We start from the raw sequence: 21,756 nt of genomic DNA on the forward strand, positions 1-21,756 counted from the left end.
CGATGGTAGCCTTGGACCATGGACACAAGCAATCGATTTTGTGATCGCATTGTGGACGCGCAAAACCGATTTTATAACATCGGTTTCGTAATATCGGTTTAAACTACTTCGAAATAATCGTGCAGTGTAGACGTACCCTAAGAAACATTTCCCTGGGCAGGTTCATTTGTTTGTCTATCTGTCTGATTTAAACAGTGGCAGTGGTTTGCAGTTGTTGTGGATTTGGAATTTTAGATGGATTAGAGGCCCAGACGCAGGTGAAGCAGTGAAAGGTATCATGATGAATTCATTTATCACATGCCTCTCACCTCTGGATATCTGAGTAGATGTGGATATTGCATATGTGCATCACATTACTTAACACAGAACTGAAAAGTAACCATTTTGGGGGTAGAGTGGGGAAGCCATTATAATAGTGCCAGAAAACTGGCACATTTTAGAGTCAGGAATTGAAGACTTTTATATCTAATTAAAGCCAGGTGGGATTTGCGGTCTGTAAAATATTAGTCTCCTAACACCATTTTTGCCCAATCATTCACCACAGACTAACAGAGAAGATAAACCACTTCCTGACTTTATTCAACCTCATCAACTGACTTTATTCTGTATCAGAGGGGTAGCCGTGTTAGTCTGGATCTGTAAAAGCAGCAAAGAGTCCTGTGGCACCTTATAGGCTAACAGAAGTTTTGGAGCATGAGCTTTCGTGAGTGCATGCATCCGACGAAGTGGGTATTCACCCATGAAAGCTCATGCTCCAAAACTTCTGTTAGTCTATAAGGTGCCACAGGACTCTTGGCGGACTTTATTCTGGATACCTCCCATTCAAGGACTGACTAAGCCTTCCTCTGCTTACACTGAGTTCTAACAAGACCACAGCCTACCATGGTCAGACTAAACGGTCTGTGAATAGAGATTTTTTGGCTGAATTTCTAGTTGGTTTTTGTCTCTGCTCCCAAGCCATTGCAGTATTTGATAGTCTTGTTTAAAGGAAAGAATCAGGAATGAACTGAAGGTCATTCGCCCTGGCTGTAGTCTCATTAGAATTTTTCAACTGATCTCTATTGCTTTGTTTCCAAACATGATTAGTCAACTGAAATTGATCAAACGTTTTCCACAAGGGAGAGCTGTGTAGGGCTCAGAAATGGCATAGCCAGTCAGGAGTGAAGCACTGTTACTTTCAGAACAGCTTTATAAGATACACACTCAAAGCTGTGACTTACTAACTCTTCCTTGGATTTTGGGCATCCACATATTAGAATTCATTGTATTTAATAGACACCAGAGCAGGCAGGCCATCAGGCAAAGGAGGGAGTGGAGAAGAGTACTCTAACAAGTCTTCCCTTAGCCCCTTTCTGCCTTTGTTCAGTGTGTTTATAGATAATCTGTTAAAATTTGTTTGTGGAGCTGGCATTGCTTCTCTACAGAGAACGTGTGTAGACTCTTGATCTTTGTTTGCAGTTGCATCACTGATCCAGTGGTACTGACCTTGCTGTCAATCAATTGTTCAGTTTGAAATAAGGAAGCTTTTCCCTAGTGAAAAGGGTAAAGAGGGATCCTAGAAATCTTTCTGTTCTTCTTATGTCTCTGATCTACCAGCCTTGAGCATGGCCCTTTTGATAATATTTCAAAATACTAGCATCTTCATCTGCCTTGGATGGGACATTTGTCTTTTAATAAAGATGTGGCAGTTTACCAAAGGCTCAGGAAAATTTGTTTCCAGTCAGTTTTCTTTTTCTAACACCTCTCTGTTTTCCCTGCGATAAAATGAACAGCATGTTTGCCTTGTATAATTTTAGGATATCAACTCCCTCCAGCCCACTTTTGGATACAACAGACCTGTCAATCATCCTGCAATAGCAGACAGCATGTGCAATAGAACGGTGACCAGATTAGCAGCTCATTTCTAATTTTGATAGAAAAACTGTTTTAGATTTTTATAATATGTTCATTAATATTCCTTTTAATCTTTTTGTGCCTGGTCTTAAGTTAAATTATTTGTTTTGCACAGGCGCTGACTTTAGTTTTTGCCAGTGGGTGCTCCTTTCCGCTCTTCCCCTATGCAAGCGGCAGGCAGGGCCTCAGAGGGAAGAGGCCAAGTGGGGACAGTAATTCAGGGGGGAGTGTGAGTGGGGCCGTAGGGGGAAGAGGCTGAGCAGGGACGGGGCCTCAGGGCAGAGCAGGGGGCAAAGCTGCAGTCTGGGTGCCCAGGCCACAAAAGATTAATCCAGTCCTGCTGGTGCTGAGCACCTCTCCCCGACCCCCTTTTTTATTTTTATTTTTTTGGTGAGTGCTTAAGCACCAAAGCACCCATGAAGTCGTGGCCTATGATGTTTTGCAACTGGAGTTCTCCCTCTCGTACTAAAAAGTTAAACAGGTTTCCCAAAGACCATGGCAATTGTATTGCTACTTAATGTTTCACTGTAAGACCGGGAAATTTGTGTAGTTGTGTTGCTTGATGTCATGGCTCCTGCAGCTTTCCTGAAACTCTTAAGATTTTGGAAGTTGTCCTGAGCAATCAAAAAATCCCCAAAAGCTTAAGTCTCAGGCCAAAAATCAGATGTTAGGCAAGTATGGATGTTGTGCACATTTTATCATAAGGAGAAGAAACTAAATTATATGTCCAGCTTTGCACACAAACATTTCACTGTAAGTTAGCATTATGCAGTTTTTAGCCTTTGGAGATTATTGTATGTGAGAATTTGATGCAAATTTTTATTATATGGTGTTTAATTCTCTTTTGTACCTGTTTGTTGGCCTCAGGCAAATCTGTCAATCATTCTGCCATAGCTGAGAGAGCACATGCAGCATAGTTTGCGAGGGAGTGAGAACAATTACCAGGCAAACTCCTTTTCACAAAGTTAGTTGGAATTCTTTGCCTTTTATTGTAGAAGTGTCTGGAAAGCACTTTAAACTTTGGAGGCTGGAGGAAGGAACACCTTGCATTGATGCAGGAAGCTATAGCCAGAGACTCTGACTTCAAAGGAATGGGATTCAGAGCCTTTGTGCAACACATGCCCAGCTATGCAGAATGTGCCAATTTGACAGACAGAATTGGGACTTTTTCATTTCACTGTATTCACCAATAACTGTTCCATCTTATCTTTGGTTTGCAGCTGTTTGACTCCTAATGATCCATATGGTTCTTTGTCAGCATGACTATACCATATGATTTGTGCTTATTTATAATATACTTTCCAGTGCCTTTAGAAATTGGAGTCCAGAGAAATGACTTCTTTTGCACTCTGGTCACTTGCACTATATTAAGCAGTTATACTGGACCTTGATGCGTGTGTATTAACTCCATAAGGCTCCGCCCATGCTCTCAGGCAGTGAAACCATGTCTGTGCCCACAGAAATTTGACACTCTGACTCCTGTATGGACCCCTGACCACACACAAAGTTGTTACCAGTGGTGCACAGGCATTCATACCACCACTGAAATTGCACAAATAGACATCTTGCTATGAAAGGGTACAGAGGCCCAGAAAGAGCTTTTGTAAAGGCCCCCTATGAACAATTAGGGCTTCTGCTTAGAGCCTTCCCTAGCCCCTCCTGCCTGGTTTCCTGCTATCATTGTAAAGAAACAGTGCATCTTTAAAGGTTCCTATGGGCTTTATTCCTTACTCTTTTAAAACCCCATCAGAACAGAAGTTTCACTTTAGCCAGCTGACCTCTGGTGACACTTTTAAATAGAAGGAGATATTGAACAGCTCCAGGGCTGAAAGTAACATAAAGGACTTACTGGTACGCCGGAGTCCTGAGTGGGGCCTCAACCAGAAGAGGCGGGGCCTTTCAAGATTTAAAGGCCCTGGGGCTCCAGCTGTGACTGGGAGCCCCAGGGCCTTTAAATCATACTGGAGCTACCTGCTGCAGAGGTGGCTGGTAGTTCCGGACCCGTTAAATCACCGCGGGAGCCCTGCCACCGCTACCCCAGGCGGCAGGGCTCAGGGTAGGGCTGGGGTAGTGGCAGCAGAGCTCTGGCGGTGATTTAAAGAGCCCAGGGCTCCTGCCGCTGCAGGGAGCCCTGGGCCCTTTAAATCCGCACCAGAGCCCTGCCGCCACTGGAAGGGCCTGGGGCTCCCCACAAGGGCCAGAGCTCCGTGACCTTTAAATCCTCTCCTGAGCCTAGCTACCGGAGCTCCGGCAGTGATTTAAAGGGCTGGGGCTGCCTGCAGCAGCTGGAGCCCTGGGCTCTTTAAATCACCGCCGAAGAAGCCAGTCCAGTCCGGCTTACTTTCACCTCTGAACAGCTCATTTCAGCAGATTCCCTTGGCCGACTTATTATTGGGCCCAAGCTTTGGGGGATTTAAAGGTTTTTCATAAAATCTTCTACAAGTGCTAGCAATGTATTTTTACCATACGCTTCATCTGTGTTCTTAGCATGGGTTGTCTAACTCTTTTAGAGCAGATCTAGACAACGTGGTGCTAAAATGGCAGCAGCCATTCTACACAAGCACTCCTATTGGTGCTGGTGTCTGTGCAACAAAAAAAAGCTCAATATGGAAAAGTCTTAGCAGCAGCACCCTTAGCACGGTGCCTGAGCATGATCAGTGACCTGCTGGAGTGTCTTGTGATGGGTTCAGTTCCATCAAGTGACTTTCACCTTCTCAGCAGGCACATTTATATGAACTGATGTTCACATCCATGGATGGCATCTCTGTTAATTAAACAGCAGTGTTATCTGGGCACTATGTGGGACCTTTGCCACTCTATTATTATTTCAGCTGACCTGGGATGGCACTAACAGTAAGAAGTTGGCAGGCGTTAATATACTGAGCAGTAGGAGGATTTTTTAAAAATTCTGTTCCACATTTTGTGTTCAATTCTAAACAGGAAAAAAATCAAAATATTAAATTAGGTTGTAAAATGTAAAACAGAGGAAAAAAAACAAAAAAAAATCCACCTTCTTCTCTTAACCAAATTTTCTGATGTTGGGAGGCATTAATAAGCCTGTCATCTGCATTTTAGCCACCAGCACCTGCAAGACTCCATGTGTTCCCCTGCTCAAGAAGACTATCCCCAGGGATTGCCTTCAGAGCCCATCAGTGCTCATTGATGAGTAACACGAATTGCTCCCCTCTCCTGTGAGTCTTAAGTTCTTTTCTTTTTCTTTTTCAGCATTTCCAGATCCTGTTGACTCCAGGGAGAGAGATTCTATTTCTTAAAGAGTCTTTATTCCAGTTGCTTTTCTCTTCCATCCCCCAAGAATCCACAAAATGTGCTAGGAGGAGAAATGCTATGATTCAGAGGGTTACCACTATAAAAACATCACGGTGCTGTAATGTTTGCATCAGTACAGATCACAGAATCATAGAAATGTATGGCTGGAAGGAATGTCAAGGTCATCAGGTCCAGCCCCCCTGCGTTGAGGCAGAACTAAGTGCACTTGGACCATCCCTGGCAAATGTATGTCTAACCTGTTCTTAAAAATATCCAATGATGGAGATTTCACAATCTCCCTTGGAAGCCTATTCCAGAGTTAACTATCCTTATAGTTTTGAATTTTTTTCTGCTATCTAACCTAAATCTCCCTGCTGCAGATTAAGCCATTACTACTTGTCCTACCTTCATGGACATGGAGAACAATTAATCAGCCTCCTCTTTATAACAGCCTTCAACATAGTCGGAGACTGTTATCAGGTCCCCACCTCAGACTTCTTTTCTCAAGACTAAAAATGCCCAGTTTTTTTAATCGTTCCTCATGGGTCAGTTTTTCCAAACTTGTTACCATTTTTGTTGTTCTCCTCTGGACTATCTCCACTTTGTCCACATTTTCTAAAGTGTGGCACCCAGAACTGAACACACCACCCACGCTGGGGCCTCACCAGTGACAAATAGAGCGGGATAGTTACCTCTCATGTCTTTTATACAACATTCCTGATCATCCATCCCAGATTGATATTACCCTTTTTCCCAATTCATCACATTGTTAATCCATATTCAATTTGTGATCCACTCTAACCCCCAGATCCTTTTCAGCAGTAGCTAGTTATTCCCCATTTTATAGTTTGTAGTTGTGCATTTGATTTTTTCCTTTCTGAAAGCAGTACTTGCATTCGTCTTTATTGAATCTTATTGATTTCAGATCAATTTGTCAAGGTCATTTTGAATTCTAATCCTGTCCTCCAAAGTGCTTGCAACCTCTGCCCCGCCCCTCAGCTATGTGTCATCTGCAAATTTTATAAGCATACTATTAAACTCAGGACTGACCCTGTGAGACCCCACTAGGTACGCTTTACCAGTTCGACAGTGAACCATTGATAACTACTCTTTGAAGTTGTGCGCCCACCTTATAGTAATTTCATGTAAACCCCATTTCCCTTGTTTGCTTATGAGAATGTCATGTGGGAATGTGTCAAGACATAGCATATTTATTGCTTTCCTCTCTCCGTTAGGCCAGTAATTCTGTCAAAGAAGGAAATTAGGTTTGTTTGGCATGATTTGTTCTTGACAAATCCATGCAAGGCAATTGCTTATAAACCTATTACAAATTGATTGTTTAATCATTTGTTCCAGTATCTTTCCAGATATTGAAGTTCGTCTGGCTGGTCTATAATTTCTTGGGTCCTCTTTGTTTCCCTTTATAAAAACTGGTGTACTATGTTTGCACTTCTCCAGCCCTCTGGGACCGCACCCATTCTCCATGAGTTCTCAAAGATACATCATTATACATCAGTGTATAATATGTCAACTTGATGCATCATCGCAACAGGTAAGCATTACCTCAGTGTGGTATGATGCCCAGAATTACTATGAGACAAATCTTGCAGGACGCAAGCCTGGCCCAAACAAACCAAGATGGTCCCATAAATTTTAGTTCAAGTAGTTTCCTGGTGGGGAGCTCGAGGCTTGGGGAACTGAAGTGAGAGTGTAGGCTCCAGTAACTATTTAACAAATCTTTAAAACCTACACTGCAGCTGCTTCCTCCTCTCACCAGTGCAGACATGCACAGCTGTGTACCCTGGTTCCTGTACATAGGGCCGCCCAGAGGATTCAGGAGGCCTGAAGCAAAGCGGGGGAGCTGCGGCGCTTGTACTCATCCGGCAGCAGTCCGGGTCTTCGGCAGCATTTCGGTGGTGGGGGGCCCTTCGGTCACTCCGCGTCTTTGGCACCCCTAAAGGGCCTCCCACTGCCGAAATGCCACTGAAGACCCAGAGTGACTGAAGGGCCCCCCACCGCCGAAATGCTGCCGAAGACCCAGACCACTGCCGGGCCAGGGCTCATGGGGCTCCTGCGGGGTCTGGGGCCTGGAGCAAATTGCCCCACTTGTCCCTGCCCCCTCTGGGCAGCCCTGCCTGTACATTATAATTTGTAACATTTTCATGGGCGTCTGTGACATGCCTCAATAAATAACTCCATCATTAATACAGCAGACACCAGATTCAAAGCCCCACCCCATGGAAACACAACATAGCAATCAGCCTCCTCTGGTGTGTTCTCCCACAGCTGCCGTTGGCTGTCTTCTATGGGGTCGCCAGTACGACTGCTGGGTTGTAGTTGGTGCCTATATTTCCACCCTCCATCTCCAGTACAATTACACTGATGCTGGAGAAAGGACTGCTTTATCATTTATAATTTTTATAAGGCACAAAGAAAATGGACATAAATAATCCAAAGAGATAAGAAGAGGAATCTGTGAGCTTTGAGAAGAATGTTGAGGTATTCACATCTGCAGTTGCAGTTCAGAGCTTCTTGCATAAATGTGAGGGCACAAGGTACAGGACTTCTGCCACTGCTCTAATCTCACTTCAGGCCTGAATTCTCATCTGGAGTCTCTTGGGATCAAATCTGAACAGGAATTACTGTCATGTGACTGAAGAAGACTGGGAAGTCTTGGTAAAACAGAATATACAAGCCCCTATTAATATTAAATACAAGGCATGTGAATTTGAGTGACATGACCATTATTTTACATTTCCCCCAGTCATCACACGGCTGGGAAGTGTGATGCAAGTTGTCTAAGGCTTGGAACAGGAAGGAAATATTTTGTTCCATTCCATTGATTTTTGCCATGAGCTTTGAAGACTAGAGAGGTGTATTCATACTCTTTCACACACCTATATTCAGAATCTTGAACTGCATCCCTTTCTAGCTTTCTTACAGGGGAGGAGGTTGTCACCATATTTTTTCAAAATGGGGGGAACAGTACATAGCAGGAGCTTTCTGGCAGCCAAGATAAAAAAAAAATCTACTCAGTGTGATGCAAAAATTTAGTTCTTTTTCTCCATACAGGTAGGGGAATATCTCAAGAAGCCTTTTGGACAAGAATGTCTGAAAAGTTGTCTTAAAACCATACCACAAAACAAAGCAGTGCTCTTCATGATGGGGATTCTTCCTTACAATGTGTTGTACCATAGACAGTGCAATGGGTCCCTGATCTTGAATGGGACCCCTGGGCATTAGGGTAATGCAAATAATAAAATCAATAATTCTGTGAACATCAATGAAATATTCCCAAGTATTTTCTGTAAGTCTGGGTAAATAGGGCAGCTGCACATCTGTTTACATTGTGGTAACTGTATCTTTGAGAAAGAAATGACAGAAACATAATTTCTTTATTGTTTAATTAAAGCTTACAATATGCAGAATGCACCCAAATTGTAGAGAGTTTTCAGAATGGTAAAATCCACAATTCCTCACCCAGACAAGTTTTCTCCTGTTCTGTATGTTAATGAGTTTTTTCTCTAAGGGGAAGAGAAGAGGGGTTTGATCTGTGCATTTCAATGAGACAAAATCCTCCCAGATTGTTCTAAATGGTTTTCCCCAACAATGTCCGAGTTCCTGGTGAGCAGCAGAGCTGCCAAATTGTTAGATGTTTGCAGTATCCCATAACTCAAATGGCTTTTCCTCAAACTTTCCAGAAATAATTCACCTCTGGGCTGAGACCAGACATGGACAATTCAGCCTAAAGGAAATATTTTTCAGAACCTGATGAGTGTGTGAAAACAAAATCTTATAATAAAGTCACGTTCGTGCCTTCAGTGATAGCTTGATAGCTTTATCTCCAAAATCAGTCGGCAACACTGGTACCCATCTAAAGCAAAGCCACTCATTGTACTCCCAGCTTCCTGGTTCCATTCTCTGAGGGTGTAATTTATATACCTTTCCTGCAGTTAAACCCTCTTCTTATGAATAAATAATTGACATAGAAATTGGAGCATTACCAGAGCTTCGAAACCCTGAGCTCTTGGGCTTCAACTACTCACAGAGAGCAGCTGCTGCCATCATTCACCATCTCACACTGAATTCATTTCATTTCACAGACTGATTGCACCTAGGAATGCGAGTGACAATGATCATAAATTCCAAAGGACCTTACCATTTTATGTGTGTCCCTCTCGTAATCCAGGTGGTGGTTTATTTTGTGCATGTTCTTCTGATTCCAGATGTCCCTGTTGAGAAACTTTCTTCAATGGAGTCGCTGCAGAGTGTAAACCTGAAGTCAAATCCCTTGAACGAGGAAGTCCAGGTGATTGCCAGGCCACTGATAAAATTTGACCTCCTGGTGTCTCCAAAGGGAGCACATGCTGCTCCGCAAGCCTGAAACACAGACTTTGGTTACGTGGACTTGGTGTGACTTCATTTGAGAATGGTTTTAAAGGGAAAGCTAGGGGATCTGGCTGCAGGGCATGCTGATCTAGAATGGCTCCACCGGCTTTTGCAAGCTGCATCACTCCTGCGTGTGTGAGGTTTTGTAGATGTGAGGAGTACGCTGGGGATGATTGGGGAGGGGGGTTCAGAATCGGTATTTCATTGATAGAGAGTGGATCTGCTTATTGTTATTTCTTTGCAGCTGTCTAAAATACACAGAAATGCAGTGAGGCCCTAGTAAATCGCTAGTTGATAAAGAAATAAATCTGTGAAAAGATTAAACTTCCAGGGCAACAGAAGGGAAAGTGCAATGCAGAAATAGATCAGACAAGAGACTCAGTCTCCTGAGTGTATTTTCTATGCACCAAACAAAACTAGAAATAGTCGCACACCAAAGCCTTCTATGAGTCTGACAAGGAAGAGACCTATTAGAAGAATAACACTTTGCTTCAGCAGAGATCAGTGTAATAGCCTACTCCATTCCTGTATCACTCAAAGCCCTGTTATTCAGGGTGAAGCATGGTATGGAGCAGAAAAGTGCTGGAAGGAGGCTCTGTCCCATGAATAATGGAAAAACACTTGTTTACACAGCCTTGCTGATCCAGGATTGAATGAAAATACTCTGTGAATGGACTTTTCTTTTCAACTAGTTTGATCTTGGTGGCTTACCCGTAGGATCTGAGCCAGCTGTTATAATGAAGCATATTAACTGGGCACCACTATGAGCATCAAAACAAGATAGTAAAACTTGTCTTACAGTAAAGAGGTCCTCTTGGAAAAAGTATCCTATCTACAGACAACTCATTTTCTTCTCTAGTTCTTCATTCAGCATTTGACTGACAAGGCATAATGATCAACCCTCCCCCCCCTTTTTTGACAGATTAGTTGATTTTGTTCAAGATAAATAATTTCTGTTCAGCTTCCTAGGGCTTGTCTTCATTGCAAAGTTAACTCGAATTATAATTTGAATGTTGCCCTTAATTCAAGTCCCGTCCACACACACACTCTTTACTGAAGTGTGCTGGTACTTTTAAGTCAAGTTGGTTGGCCAGAGAGGGAAGGTATAGGCCAAAACTCAAGTAAGCACAATTCATCAGTTGCTAACATAGGTTAGCTCCATCAAGTGCCAACAGTCCTCCAATGTCTTCCCACAATTCCTTCCCTGTGCCCAGAAAGGACAGAAAAGTTCTCTCACAATTTACTGGAAAATAATTCAGAGAATGGCTTATTTTGCTACATCACTAAGAACCGTGGATTGTGTGTGTGTTCCCAGCAGTCTTAGTGACGCACACTAATGAGTGCAACTCCAGAGTGGCTACAACAGCTCAAGTATTATATCGCAGTGAGCTAGGCTTGCTTGAGCTAGGCTAGCTTGAGAGGAGTAACTCAAGTGTAGATAACTTGTATAATACTAGGACTGGCAGTGCATTGACATTAACAAGAGCAGGGGTGAAGGAATGTTCAAACACGTTTGGAGACCTGTGGTTTCTGCATGTCACTCCAGTATATGTTAGTTCTGGTTTTAGTGATCTCTCTGAGTGTGTCCTGTCGTGAGCTGCTCGCTGCTTGTCCCTTGTTAACATGGTAGGTATATTTTGCTTGAATAGATTTTAACCTAGTTTCCTGTTGCTGGGCATCAAGAGAGAATCTGGTGGATGGAAGAACCAGAACATTTAACTTGCTGGTGAGAAATGATCTCTGGTGGTTGGTTCAAAACAAAAAGGTAATACATTAATCTGTTTGTTTCATCCCAAAACAATAGTGTTGAATAGTGTTTTCCACAGAATATAGACATATGCTGGATGTGCCTAATACATACGTGTGGATATTGTTATTTCCCCTTTCTGACCCAAGCAGCTAGTCAAAGTTTAGGGCCCCAGGGATATCCCAGCTTGAAGTAGAGTCTGGTATTTTCTTTGATGCAATCTAGTGTATTTACAAGGAATGTACAAAGTCCTGCTTGTCCGAATGCAGGGGGAACCAAGAGCAAAAGGAGCAGTTTCTTATCTGAGAACCCCATGCCTCTTTAACCAACACTAGATGCAAAACACTAGACCCACTAGACTCACTTTCTAGCTTTTTCCAAGGTCAGCTGTGCTTACAGGCTGCTGCTTGGCCTCTCAGTCTGCTGGCTCTGTTTCCAGCTTATCTTTTTTACACACACACACACACACACACACACACACACACACACACACAGGCAGCCACTTCATCATCCGCAGGGTGCTAGTTTCTGGGCAGACACTGTTAGGACTTGTTTTTGGTGTGGCCCCTTACAGGGCTGGCTCTGGGCACCAGTGTTCCAAGCATGTGCTTGGGGTGGCCCTTTTTAAGGGGTGGCACTTTTCAAGGGATGGCACCCCCCCCTTTTTTTTTCTGCTTGGGGCAGCAAAAAACCTGGAGCTGGCGCTGACCCCTTAAGTGTTTCTTACAACACACAGTTTGTGCAGGGTGAGTTCACACATCAGTTTGAACAAGGTTTTAACTCAGCCCCTAAAAAGATTTCACCCAGCTCATAACTTATAAATGGAGAAACACTCCTTTCATTGGGGATACATTTATGTCCTTACTGCTCACTTCAGCTCTAAAAGGTTGGCTGCTTTCATGGTATTAGTGGCAAGTTGGGTACAAGGTTTTGTTATTCTAGACCCACCTTATTCACGATGAAACTTTACTTTGAAATAAAATAGGTGGTTGGTTCAGTAACATTCGCCAATTAGTAGAAGCAGTGATATGGATTCCTAAAACTCTACTGACAAAAAGTAATTTTCATTTAATCAGCATGTGAAATGTCAAGTGCCAAAATAAATATACCTTTGTGCTATGTCTCGTGTATGCTCACCTCCTAGAGAGCAGTTTTGTTCTTCCCATCTGGCCTTCCTTGATTATAAAAACGATGCCTTTAACCAGCTGCTACATCCTGTGAACAGGACATTCTTTTTTGCTCTGGCTTTGAGATCAATATTGCCTGTGCTTTCTTTTTTAAAATCATAATCTTGATTCCAAGTTCCTGACTTAAGAAGTGGTGTGTGCGTGTTTGAATATAATGCTATGTATTAATTCAGGATTTTTTTGTGAATGCACATTGTTGTCAGATAAATCAACATTGTACTTCTTCAGTTACAGAGATGATTGGAATATGGTAGCATGTTATTTCAGATTACTTTCAGATTCCATAACATGGTACATCCATAAAAAGAGCATAGAGGAATATGACAGGGTCACACGATACTTGCAGGGCCTGATTGTTTAAAATTCATTACATACCACAAGCCATTCATCTAATTAGTAAACAAAAAACAGACTACTCATGTGTTTGAGATTTAAACCTATTACAGAATATGCACCAGGGAGTTCCCTAATGGTGACTGATACCTTATCTAGGAGCCCTATTGATTATCCAGATTCTTCAAAGGCTCTGAAAGACACAGAAGCACACATGGGTGCCATATATTGAGTGGCCTGCCAACCTCACTTCAGAAATCAGAATTGATTAAAATAGTCGTTAGTGATGATACACAACTGCAAATGGTATCAGATGTTACTTAGCAGAGGTCCCAGATCCAGCCCTTGCCTTCCATGCATAGTGAGGAAACTCTCGGAAGGTCTGATGATCTGTGCTGATTGTACAGAAGCCCACAATCCTTGCAGGATCACATAAAAGAAGAGATCCAGGAGGGACATCAATGCCTCAGAAAGCACCAGGAACAAGCCCCAGTGTGTGACACCCACTTAGAGGTGGACCTAAAACTCGAAGTAGGATTATGCAAATCTTGCACCAGAAAAACTCAACTCAAAGAATCTCTTCCACCAAGAAGAAAAGTGGCCATGGGCAGGGCTGGCTTTAGGACATGTGGGTCCTGATTTGAAAGAGCTGACACCGAAATGCTGCTGAAGATAGTGTTAGCGATTGAGCTGCCACCGAAGATAGCAGCGGGAATTCGGCGGCAGCTCAATCGGTTGCCACTGTTTCCGGCGGCAATTCGGTGGAGGGTGCGGGGCCCGATTCCTGGGAATTGCCCTAAAGCCGGCCCTGGCCACGGGTACCTAGTAGCCTTTAGCTATTTCTCTAGGTTTTATAGAAATTCTACTTTTCACTAGATACACAAGCCACCAAATCACAGAATAGTTAAAATGCATGTTTTATTATTTTGGCACTTGGAAGAAAGTCGCTGGCCATGGACCACAGTTTGCTAGCTCTAAATTCCAAGCTTATGGGCGACAGAGAATGAACTGGCAGAAGGAACAAAACAGATTGTTGAGAGAATTCTACACCAAAAAGATTCCATATTAGACTTCTGTGCTATAAGCCAATTCCCACCAGATTGGCACAACGATTACCAGCGTAAACCCCACTCAGCTGCTTATGGGTTGACAGATTAGATCAATGCTGCCAATCTATATGGTATATCTTTAGCCTTAATGGCTCTTCTTAAAGATGTGAAGCTGAGAGATACCAAATCTCTGAGATCTCATGCTTTGTTAGCTGTTGGAATGCAGCCCAAAGCTTAAACCGGGAGACCTAGTCCTGATAAAACTGAATGGGTAAAAATATTGGCCAACAGCTGTTGTCACTGGACACAGCTGTGCCCCAAGATCCCACATGGATAAGACAGAACACGCACTCAGTGTGGAAAAAACAGGTGGAATATTCAGCAGGTAGCACACCCAGTTTGGGTCTGTTATGGGCTTGATGCTGAAATCACTGGGTGGAATTCTATAGTCTGAGTTATTCACAACATCAGACCAGATAATCATAATGATCCCTTCTATCCTTCAAGTCTCTGAATTAGTTGAACTGCTGTGACTCTAGTAACAATGGTATTCACACCACAGGCTGTGTGAAGGTTGAGCAAAGTCCTTCATAATCCAAGAGAATAAACTGGACAAAACCCTCCTCAAGGCCAGAGGATGATCAGATTTGGATGAGCTGTGAAGCAACTGACTCAAACTGATCTTCAATTTTGTTTTTAAAGATTGTTTTTACAGAAAAAAGAGGGACAAGATATGAAGATGTTTGCTTGGTTTGTTTAAAATTCGAGCAGGAGCCCAGGCAGAAGGCAGCTCGGTGGGGGCTCTAGAAAGGAGCTCTACAGTGACCAAAGCAGATTAGATTTAGGGATGATATCATTATCCTTCCTCAAATAGTTTCGTGTTCAGTATGAACAGAAAGTGACTTTCGGTGATTCTTTACCATTACCATATGAGAGAACCATCAGTGCCGTCAAAACTTAGGTAATAAAATGTGAAAAGCATCTTGGGTTTTATTGCTTTCTCCTCTCTTTTTAACCTTTCAAATAAAGTAAGTCTCAGAACTGAAAGATGTCTAGTCTAATGGGCAGGACATGGGAGCCTTTCAAGGAAATTGTGGATCCCCCCTCAATCTAGAGGCTTGGCAGCTTTTGTGAACAAGTGCACATTTACAAATTTACCAGAAATTAAAGTAAACGATTGCTGCTGACCTGCTGGGCCATTGAGGCAACAAAAGTCACCATTGGCCTATCCTCTTCTTTTGTCTACTGTGCATTCAATAGCTGGTAAGGCTTGAACACTGCCTCAGCTGCCTGATATACACTGGAAAGTAGAACAAGGAAAGAATTTCCCAATCCCAAGGAGCACTTTAATTTTTAACTAAACTGATAAATTATGTATTTTCTCTGCAGATAAACAAACAACATATCTGCACGGAGGCATCATGGGGAATGGCTTTACAAAAGGGCCAGGCATGGCATTACCCAGGAGACAGCTCTGTTCGAGTGAAATTGTGAACTTGAATCCTAATAGGATAAAGGGATTGTTTGTTTTCTGTACATGCATGCTTTGCAGTGACTTTCCCTTTATCTTTGCTTCTTGAGGCTGAACTGTTTGTCTACTCTGTGGATCAGAGCTAAAGAACACTTTGGCCATTTCAGAGGTGACGAAGGATGCACTAATTCACCCAACTACAAAGGAAAATACCATTTCTAACTGAAGCACCTCTAGTGCACTGCCCTCAACGGGTCCCACTGAGAGAGGCTGCTCCTTTATTTGGTGCAGGATCCAGGAGCCCTAACTGTGGAATTCTTTACCACTACAGACTCTAATGTTCCATTAAAAGTAATTTCCGTTGGCTGAATTTCTTTCTTTTGGACAGCTCTGCTGGTAGCACATTGGGTTTGATTTCTTATCTCTGCCTAACCTGGGTGGTGGCAGCAGCTGTGCAATATTGTAGAAGCAACATGTTTTTGTCCTTGGGACAGTAGCAGATTTTACCATGGTACTGGGCCCACACCCTAGGGGGGCCCCGGTCAGGCCCACTCTTCTCCACCCCCCACTCTCTCCTGCAGGAGGCAGAAGCTTGGTGCTGCTGGCTGGGCTGAGTGAGGCCACTCCTGCTGCACTTTGCCTCATTGCCCCCAGCTACCCCCCATCACATGCCCTATTTCCCCAGTGGGGGCCCACAAATATGTTTGACACTGAGCCCACAAAAAGTTAATCTGGCCCTTCCTTGGGATGGCAACTCATGTCATTCAACAGCAATTCCTTCAGTCAGTTGACTTGGACTGAGATGATATTTCCTTCAAAAGAGGTCTGCTTTTCCTTGTCTGAAAGGATGGTAACCACAACGTAGAGTTGCAAAGGAAAGGAGTCTGAAGATGGGGGAAGTGAAGGAGAACCTTGTAGTGAAAGGATGTAAGATGGGTTCAGTAATTGGTTACAATTGGCCTTTTCCATTTGTCTTGTGTGATGTTATGAGAACCTCTGTGACCCAGGGTGCCTGAGGTAGCCCTCACTGCCACAGTCAGGGCAGGCTGCAAAAGGGTGAGCAGATATTCCCAAGACTGGTGGGTAACACTGAAGTTAAATTCCCCAACCAGTCACAGACTGTGCTTCTGATCTCCTACACTGATTATCAAGAAGCAAAAAAAGGAATCACACAGCCTCCTTTATTGCATTCCAGCTCTCTCGCTCCCAGTCAGCATATAGCTCCAGTACAGTGAGAAGTTATTTAAAAAACTCTGCTCACATATACAAAGTATTCTTCTGACTCCAAAGGGTCAGCCACGTTACCAGATCTGTATAGGATTGGATCTTCCCCAAAATACCACACTGCCAGCCAATCCTTTAGTGTCTAAAACTAACAGTTTATCATAAAAAATAAAGAACAAGAAGAGAGATGTTAAATGGTAAAACAGTCACATACATAAAAAGACTTCAAAGTCCATCAGGTTCTTAGCAGTATCAGTGAGCTTGCTGGCTTGAAAATCCCTCTGGAACACATCCACAGCTTGGATGGGTCATTCAGTCCTTTGTTCAGAGCTTCGTTTGTAGAAAGGTTACTCCAGAAGTAAGAAACAGGAATGAAGACAAGAAGCAAGACTGAAAAACACAATGGAGAAGATGCAGCTGCCTTTTATATGCCTTTTGCCATGCAGCCTGTGCTTCCTCTGTTCCAAACACAAGCTGCCCAGCCCATGGCCTGGAAGCCTTAGAGTTCTGTCCATAGGCATGTCCCTGCATGTCTTGCTGAGTCATAAGGTGTAGCCCTTGACCCTTTCAATGGGTTCGTTGTACAGCTGATGTTCCTTGATGAGCCATGAAGCAGGCGAGGCAGTGCTGATGCCAAACTGTCTGGGAGTGTCACCCAGAAACATTGCACAAGTTTGAAACACAAACATACAGATCTATAACTCTTAATACAAGGTGATACAAACAAGATTATCATACTTGGCAAATTATAACATTTTTGCAGATACCTTACACAGCATATCTGGCACAACTCATTGCAAATTTTACAATATAGGTGTTCATAATATCCTAAAATGTCCCCCAAATTCCATACAGTGTCACAACCTCTTCCCTGTGTCTAATTATGGAAATTTGCAGACTGTGCTGTGGTGGGAGGTGCTGTTGTTCCATCTGAAATTCAGTACCACAGAAGTGATGGGCCTGTGAGAGCGGGTAGGATCTCAACACAAGGTTCTTTGGCTCAAGCTCAGTGGCAGTAGGAGAGGGCAGCAGAAGCCATCTAGTAGATCTCTTAAGCCCTGGTCTATACTACAAGTTTAGGTTGAATTTAGCAGTGTTAGATCATTTTAACCCTGCACCCGTCCACATGACGAAGCCATTTTTGTCAACTTAAAGGGCTCTTAAAATCGATTTCTGTACTCCTCCCCAACGAGGGGATTAGTATTGAAATTGACGTTGCAGAGTTGAATTTGGGGTAGTGTGGATGCAATTTGACGGTATTGGCCTTTGGGAGCTATCCCAGAGTGCTCCGTTGTGATCGCTCTGGTCAGCACTTTCAACTCAGATGCACTTGCCAGGTGCACAGCAAAAGCTCCGGCAACTTTTGAATTTAATTATCTGTTTGGCCAGCATGGCGAGCTTATCAGCACAGGTGACCATGGAGTCCCAGAATCGCAAAAGAGCTCCAACATGGACCGTACAGGAGGTACTGGATCTGATCACTGTTTGGGGAGACGAATCCGTGCTATCAGAACTCTGTTCCAAAAGACAGAATACCAAAATATTTGAAAAAATCTCCAAGGGCATGATGGACAGAGGCTACAACAGGGATCCGCAGCAGTGTAATATAAATAATATGAGAGATGCCTCCTTTTGGAACTGCTATGATCATCTAGTCTGACCTCCTGCACAATGCAGGCCACAGAATCTCACCCACCCACTCCTGTAACAAATCCCTAACCTATGTCTGAGTTATTGAAGTCCTCAAATCGTGGTTTGAAGACCTCAAGGTGCAGAGAATCCTTCAGGAAGTAAACTGATGGTGGGCTTGCTTAATGAACAGAAGATTACAACTGGAAGGATTTTGGGTGAGCTTTTGCTCTTATATAATAATGTCCTATTAATTAAGTTTAGGTTCTAGACTGTGTTGTTGTTTTATTTTAGAGGTAACCTTTTGTTTCCAGTATTGCTGCTGGCTATTCTTTCATCTCTTCTTTGTTAAATAAACTTAGACTTGCTTTCTCTATAAACAAATTAAGTGCTGCGGGTTAAGCAGAGTTGTTCTGCGATATTGCTGGTAAGCTGTGTTGTACTGTTCCTTTGGGAACAGAGGATCTGGAATTCTGTAACTGTTCTGTGGGTCAGGGGCTGAGGGCACTCCAGGAAGATCCTCGGAGGACTCAGCGGTTGGAGTATACCTTGCCAGACGTCAGCTCCCTGACAAGTCTTCCTCACTGTAATGGCAGGTAGGAGCCAGGTGCCCCACAACGGTACATACCCCCAGGAAGTGTCACACCCAGTTATACCAAAAAAATTGTGCTCATGACAGTTTGGGAAATTTGTCTGTGTAAAACGTATGAATGCTGATTGATTTTATGATATTGCTTTATATATGGAATCTCTCAGTATGTGTGGAATCAATCATTTGCTACTAAGGCTGGTGTCAAGTATCTCCCAGATCAGCAACAGTTGAGCATCGTTAACCTGAATAACCTCCCATTCAAATTGGAGCACCTTAAAACAATGCGATGCCTGCAGCCAGGAAAAACTGGGTCTATCCAGATGGTCTGCAGGGAGCGGGGCTAGACCCATGCAAATTCCTCAGCAGAAATGAAGGAAGAAAGAAAGAAGTTGTTAGAACTGTTTTTTTTTTTTAACACACAAACAGGGCTTGGCTACACTGGAGAGTTGCAGCACTGGTAGTGGGTTTACAGTGCTGCAACTTACCGTCCACACTTGCAAGGCACATACAGCCCTGCATCTCCCTGGCTGCAGTGCTGGCTGTACATCTGCTCTGCCTGGGGTATAACGATTGCAGTGCTGGTGATGCAGCGCTGCTTCGCCAGTGTGGCCACCAAAAGCACTGCAATTGGCCTCCAGAGGTATTCGGAGATATCCCAGAATGCCTGTTCAGCCACTCTGCTTATCAGTTCGCACTCTACTGCCCTGGCCTCAGGTGACCCGCCCTTTAAATGCCCCGGGAATTTTAAAAATCCCCTTCCTGTTTGCTCAGCCAGGTGTGGAGTGCAATCAGTGAGTCTTTCCAGGTGACCATGCCTCCACGTGCCAAACGAGCCCCAGCATAGAGCAATGGTGAGTTGCTGGACCTCATCAGTGTTTGGGGGGAGGAAGCTGTGCAGTCACAGCTGCACTCCAGCCGTAGGAATTACGATACCTATGGGCAGATCTCAATGGCCATGCTGGAAAGGGGCCATGACCGGGACGCAGTGCAGTGCAGGGTTAAAGTGAAGGAGCTGCGGAGTGCCTATTGCAAAGCCTGCGAGGGAAACTACCACTCCAGCGCTGCCCCCACGACCTGCCGTTTTTACATGGAGCTGGACATGATACTTGGGGGTGACCCCACTGCCAATCCAACGATCACAATGGACACTTCAGAGCAGGGGGGGGAGGAAACCGAGAGTGAGGGTACTGGGGTGGGGGGAGACACCCCGGAGTCCCAGGAGGCATGCAGCCAGGAGCTCTTCTCAAGCCAGAAGGAAGGTAGCCAGTCGCAGCAGCCGGTACTTGGTGAAGGACAAGCAGAGGAGCAGGTTACCAGTAAGTGGCTTTTATTTTCAGGGTGGAAATGTTTCAGGAGAGGAGTGGGGGTTAAGGCTGCATGCATGCATGCCTAGATGTGGAATAGCCCATTGGATGTGGTCTATCACGTCGCAGTAATCGGCCTCGGTAATCTCTTCACAAGTTTCAGCCAGAGCGTGGGCAATGCGCTTGCGCAAGTTTATAGGGAGAGCCACTGTGGTCCTTGTCCCAGTCAGGCTAACGCGTCCACACCACTGTGCTGCGAGGGTTGGGGGGACCATTGCTGCACATAGGCAAGCTGCACAGGGGCCAGGGCCGAATCCGCATTGCTGTAGAAGACCCTCCCGCTCTTCCCAGGTGACCTGCAGCAGCGAGATATCTTCCAGGATTAACTCCTTGGAAAATGTTGGGAGAGTGTTCAGTGTAATGCCCCCTGCAGCATTTGCTTTCCCAATGACAGAAACCCTGCCCCTGAAGCAATCATTCCCCCTTCCCAGGTGACCCGCAGCAGCGAGATATCTTCCAGGATTAACTCCTGTGGAAAATGTTGGGAGAGTGTTCAGTGTAGATGCCCCCCTGCAGCAGTTTGCTTTCCCCAACGCACAGAAACCCTGCACATCCCTGAAGCAATCAGTCCCCTTACTCACCATTTCGGGCTCCTGTGGGTTATGTGCGCTCTGTTTGGTATGGGAAAAGTATGCTAAAGTGAAGACTGTAAACTCCTTCACTGTGTGGGAATAACTGTCTGGGTGAGATTATAAACAATGCTGCCTCTGTTAACTGTTGCCATTTTGCCTTTCGAAAAGTGTCCTTGACTACTCGACTGCCCGTATCATCACTGCTCAGAGGCTACAAAACCTCAGGAAGAAGCCGCGAAAAAGCAAAGAAGACATGCTGAAAGCAGTTATGGATCACTCTGCCAGAGAGAGTAAAAAACTGCAGGACTGGAGGAAAAAATGCAGGACTGGAGGGAAAGGGAAAGCAGGATCCGCCAGAGAAAACGCAGCGGCTAAGAAGAAAAGCACAAAGCAGCTGATAAGCATCCTGGCGCCAAGCGGACTCTATCCAGTCACTCGTAGCCATGCAGGCAGAGCACTACCGTGCCCCCCCCCCCATCCCAAAGCTCTTTCCTTGTGCCCCAATGTCAGCTCCAAACCCCCTTCCCCAGCATCCAGGTTCTTACCACCACCAGCTGCCCCCAACACCTGTACGTTCACCAACCAGCCCTGAGAACTACGACCCTTACCCTCTGCACTCAACCCCCATCACCATGCAGTATTTTCATCCTGAAGTGCAGCAGTCATTGCACAGCACTCCAGACAGGACATATTCAAACCTGTGACTGTACAGTTCACCACCCCACCCCCTGCCCTTTTAGGTTCCCAAAATGTTGTGTGTCTGTCAAGAAAGTTATTTTCTTTTCAATAAATGAATTCTTGGCTTTGAAAACAGTCTTTATTATTGCAGAAAGTGAAAGATACCGTAGCCCAGGAAAGAAACAGGCACTGCAAATCATTTTAGGAAAACAGATTCCTACTAACATTGTAACCACTGCACTTCACTCCCGTGCAAGGCACCAAACATTACTGTTGGTTTTCAGCCTCAAATTCCTCCCTCAAGCATCCCTAATCCTTGTAGCCCTGTGCTGGGCCTCTCTAGTAGCCCTGCTCTCTGGCT

General features: G+C 44.3%; 1 protein-coding gene and 1 long non-coding RNA gene across 5 annotated transcripts in view; both read left to right on the forward strand.

Moving 5' to 3' along the window:
• The window catches only part of LRRC20 (leucine rich repeat containing 20), a 203,602-nt gene extending 191,187 nt beyond the window's left edge, over window positions 1-12,415 (forward strand). For all 4 annotated transcript variants that reach the window (XM_075072648.1, XM_075072647.1, XM_075072646.1 and 1 more), the window contains one exon: window positions 9,387-12,415. In XM_075072648.1, the coding sequence (XP_074928749.1) occupies window positions 9,387-9,544 (158 nt within the window). In that variant the 3' untranslated portion in view covers window positions 9,545-12,415. The remainder of the gene's footprint in view (window positions 1-9,386) is intronic.
• A 6,805-nt stretch (window positions 12,416-19,220) lies between these two features.
• LOC142047802 (uncharacterized) lies at window positions 19,221-21,528 on the forward strand. Its single transcript, XR_012657058.1, has 2 exons — window positions 19,221-20,097; window positions 20,886-21,528. It is a non-coding gene; the product is annotated as an uncharacterized LOC142047802 (long non-coding RNA).
• Window positions 21,529-21,756: the final 228 nt, after the last annotated feature.

Source organism: Chelonoidis abingdonii, chromosome 15, assembly GCF_003597395.2.
Source record: "Chelonoidis abingdonii isolate Lonesome George chromosome 15, CheloAbing_2.0, whole genome shotgun sequence".
Classification (NCBI taxonomy): Eukaryota; Metazoa; Chordata; order Testudines; family Testudinidae; genus Chelonoidis; species Chelonoidis abingdonii.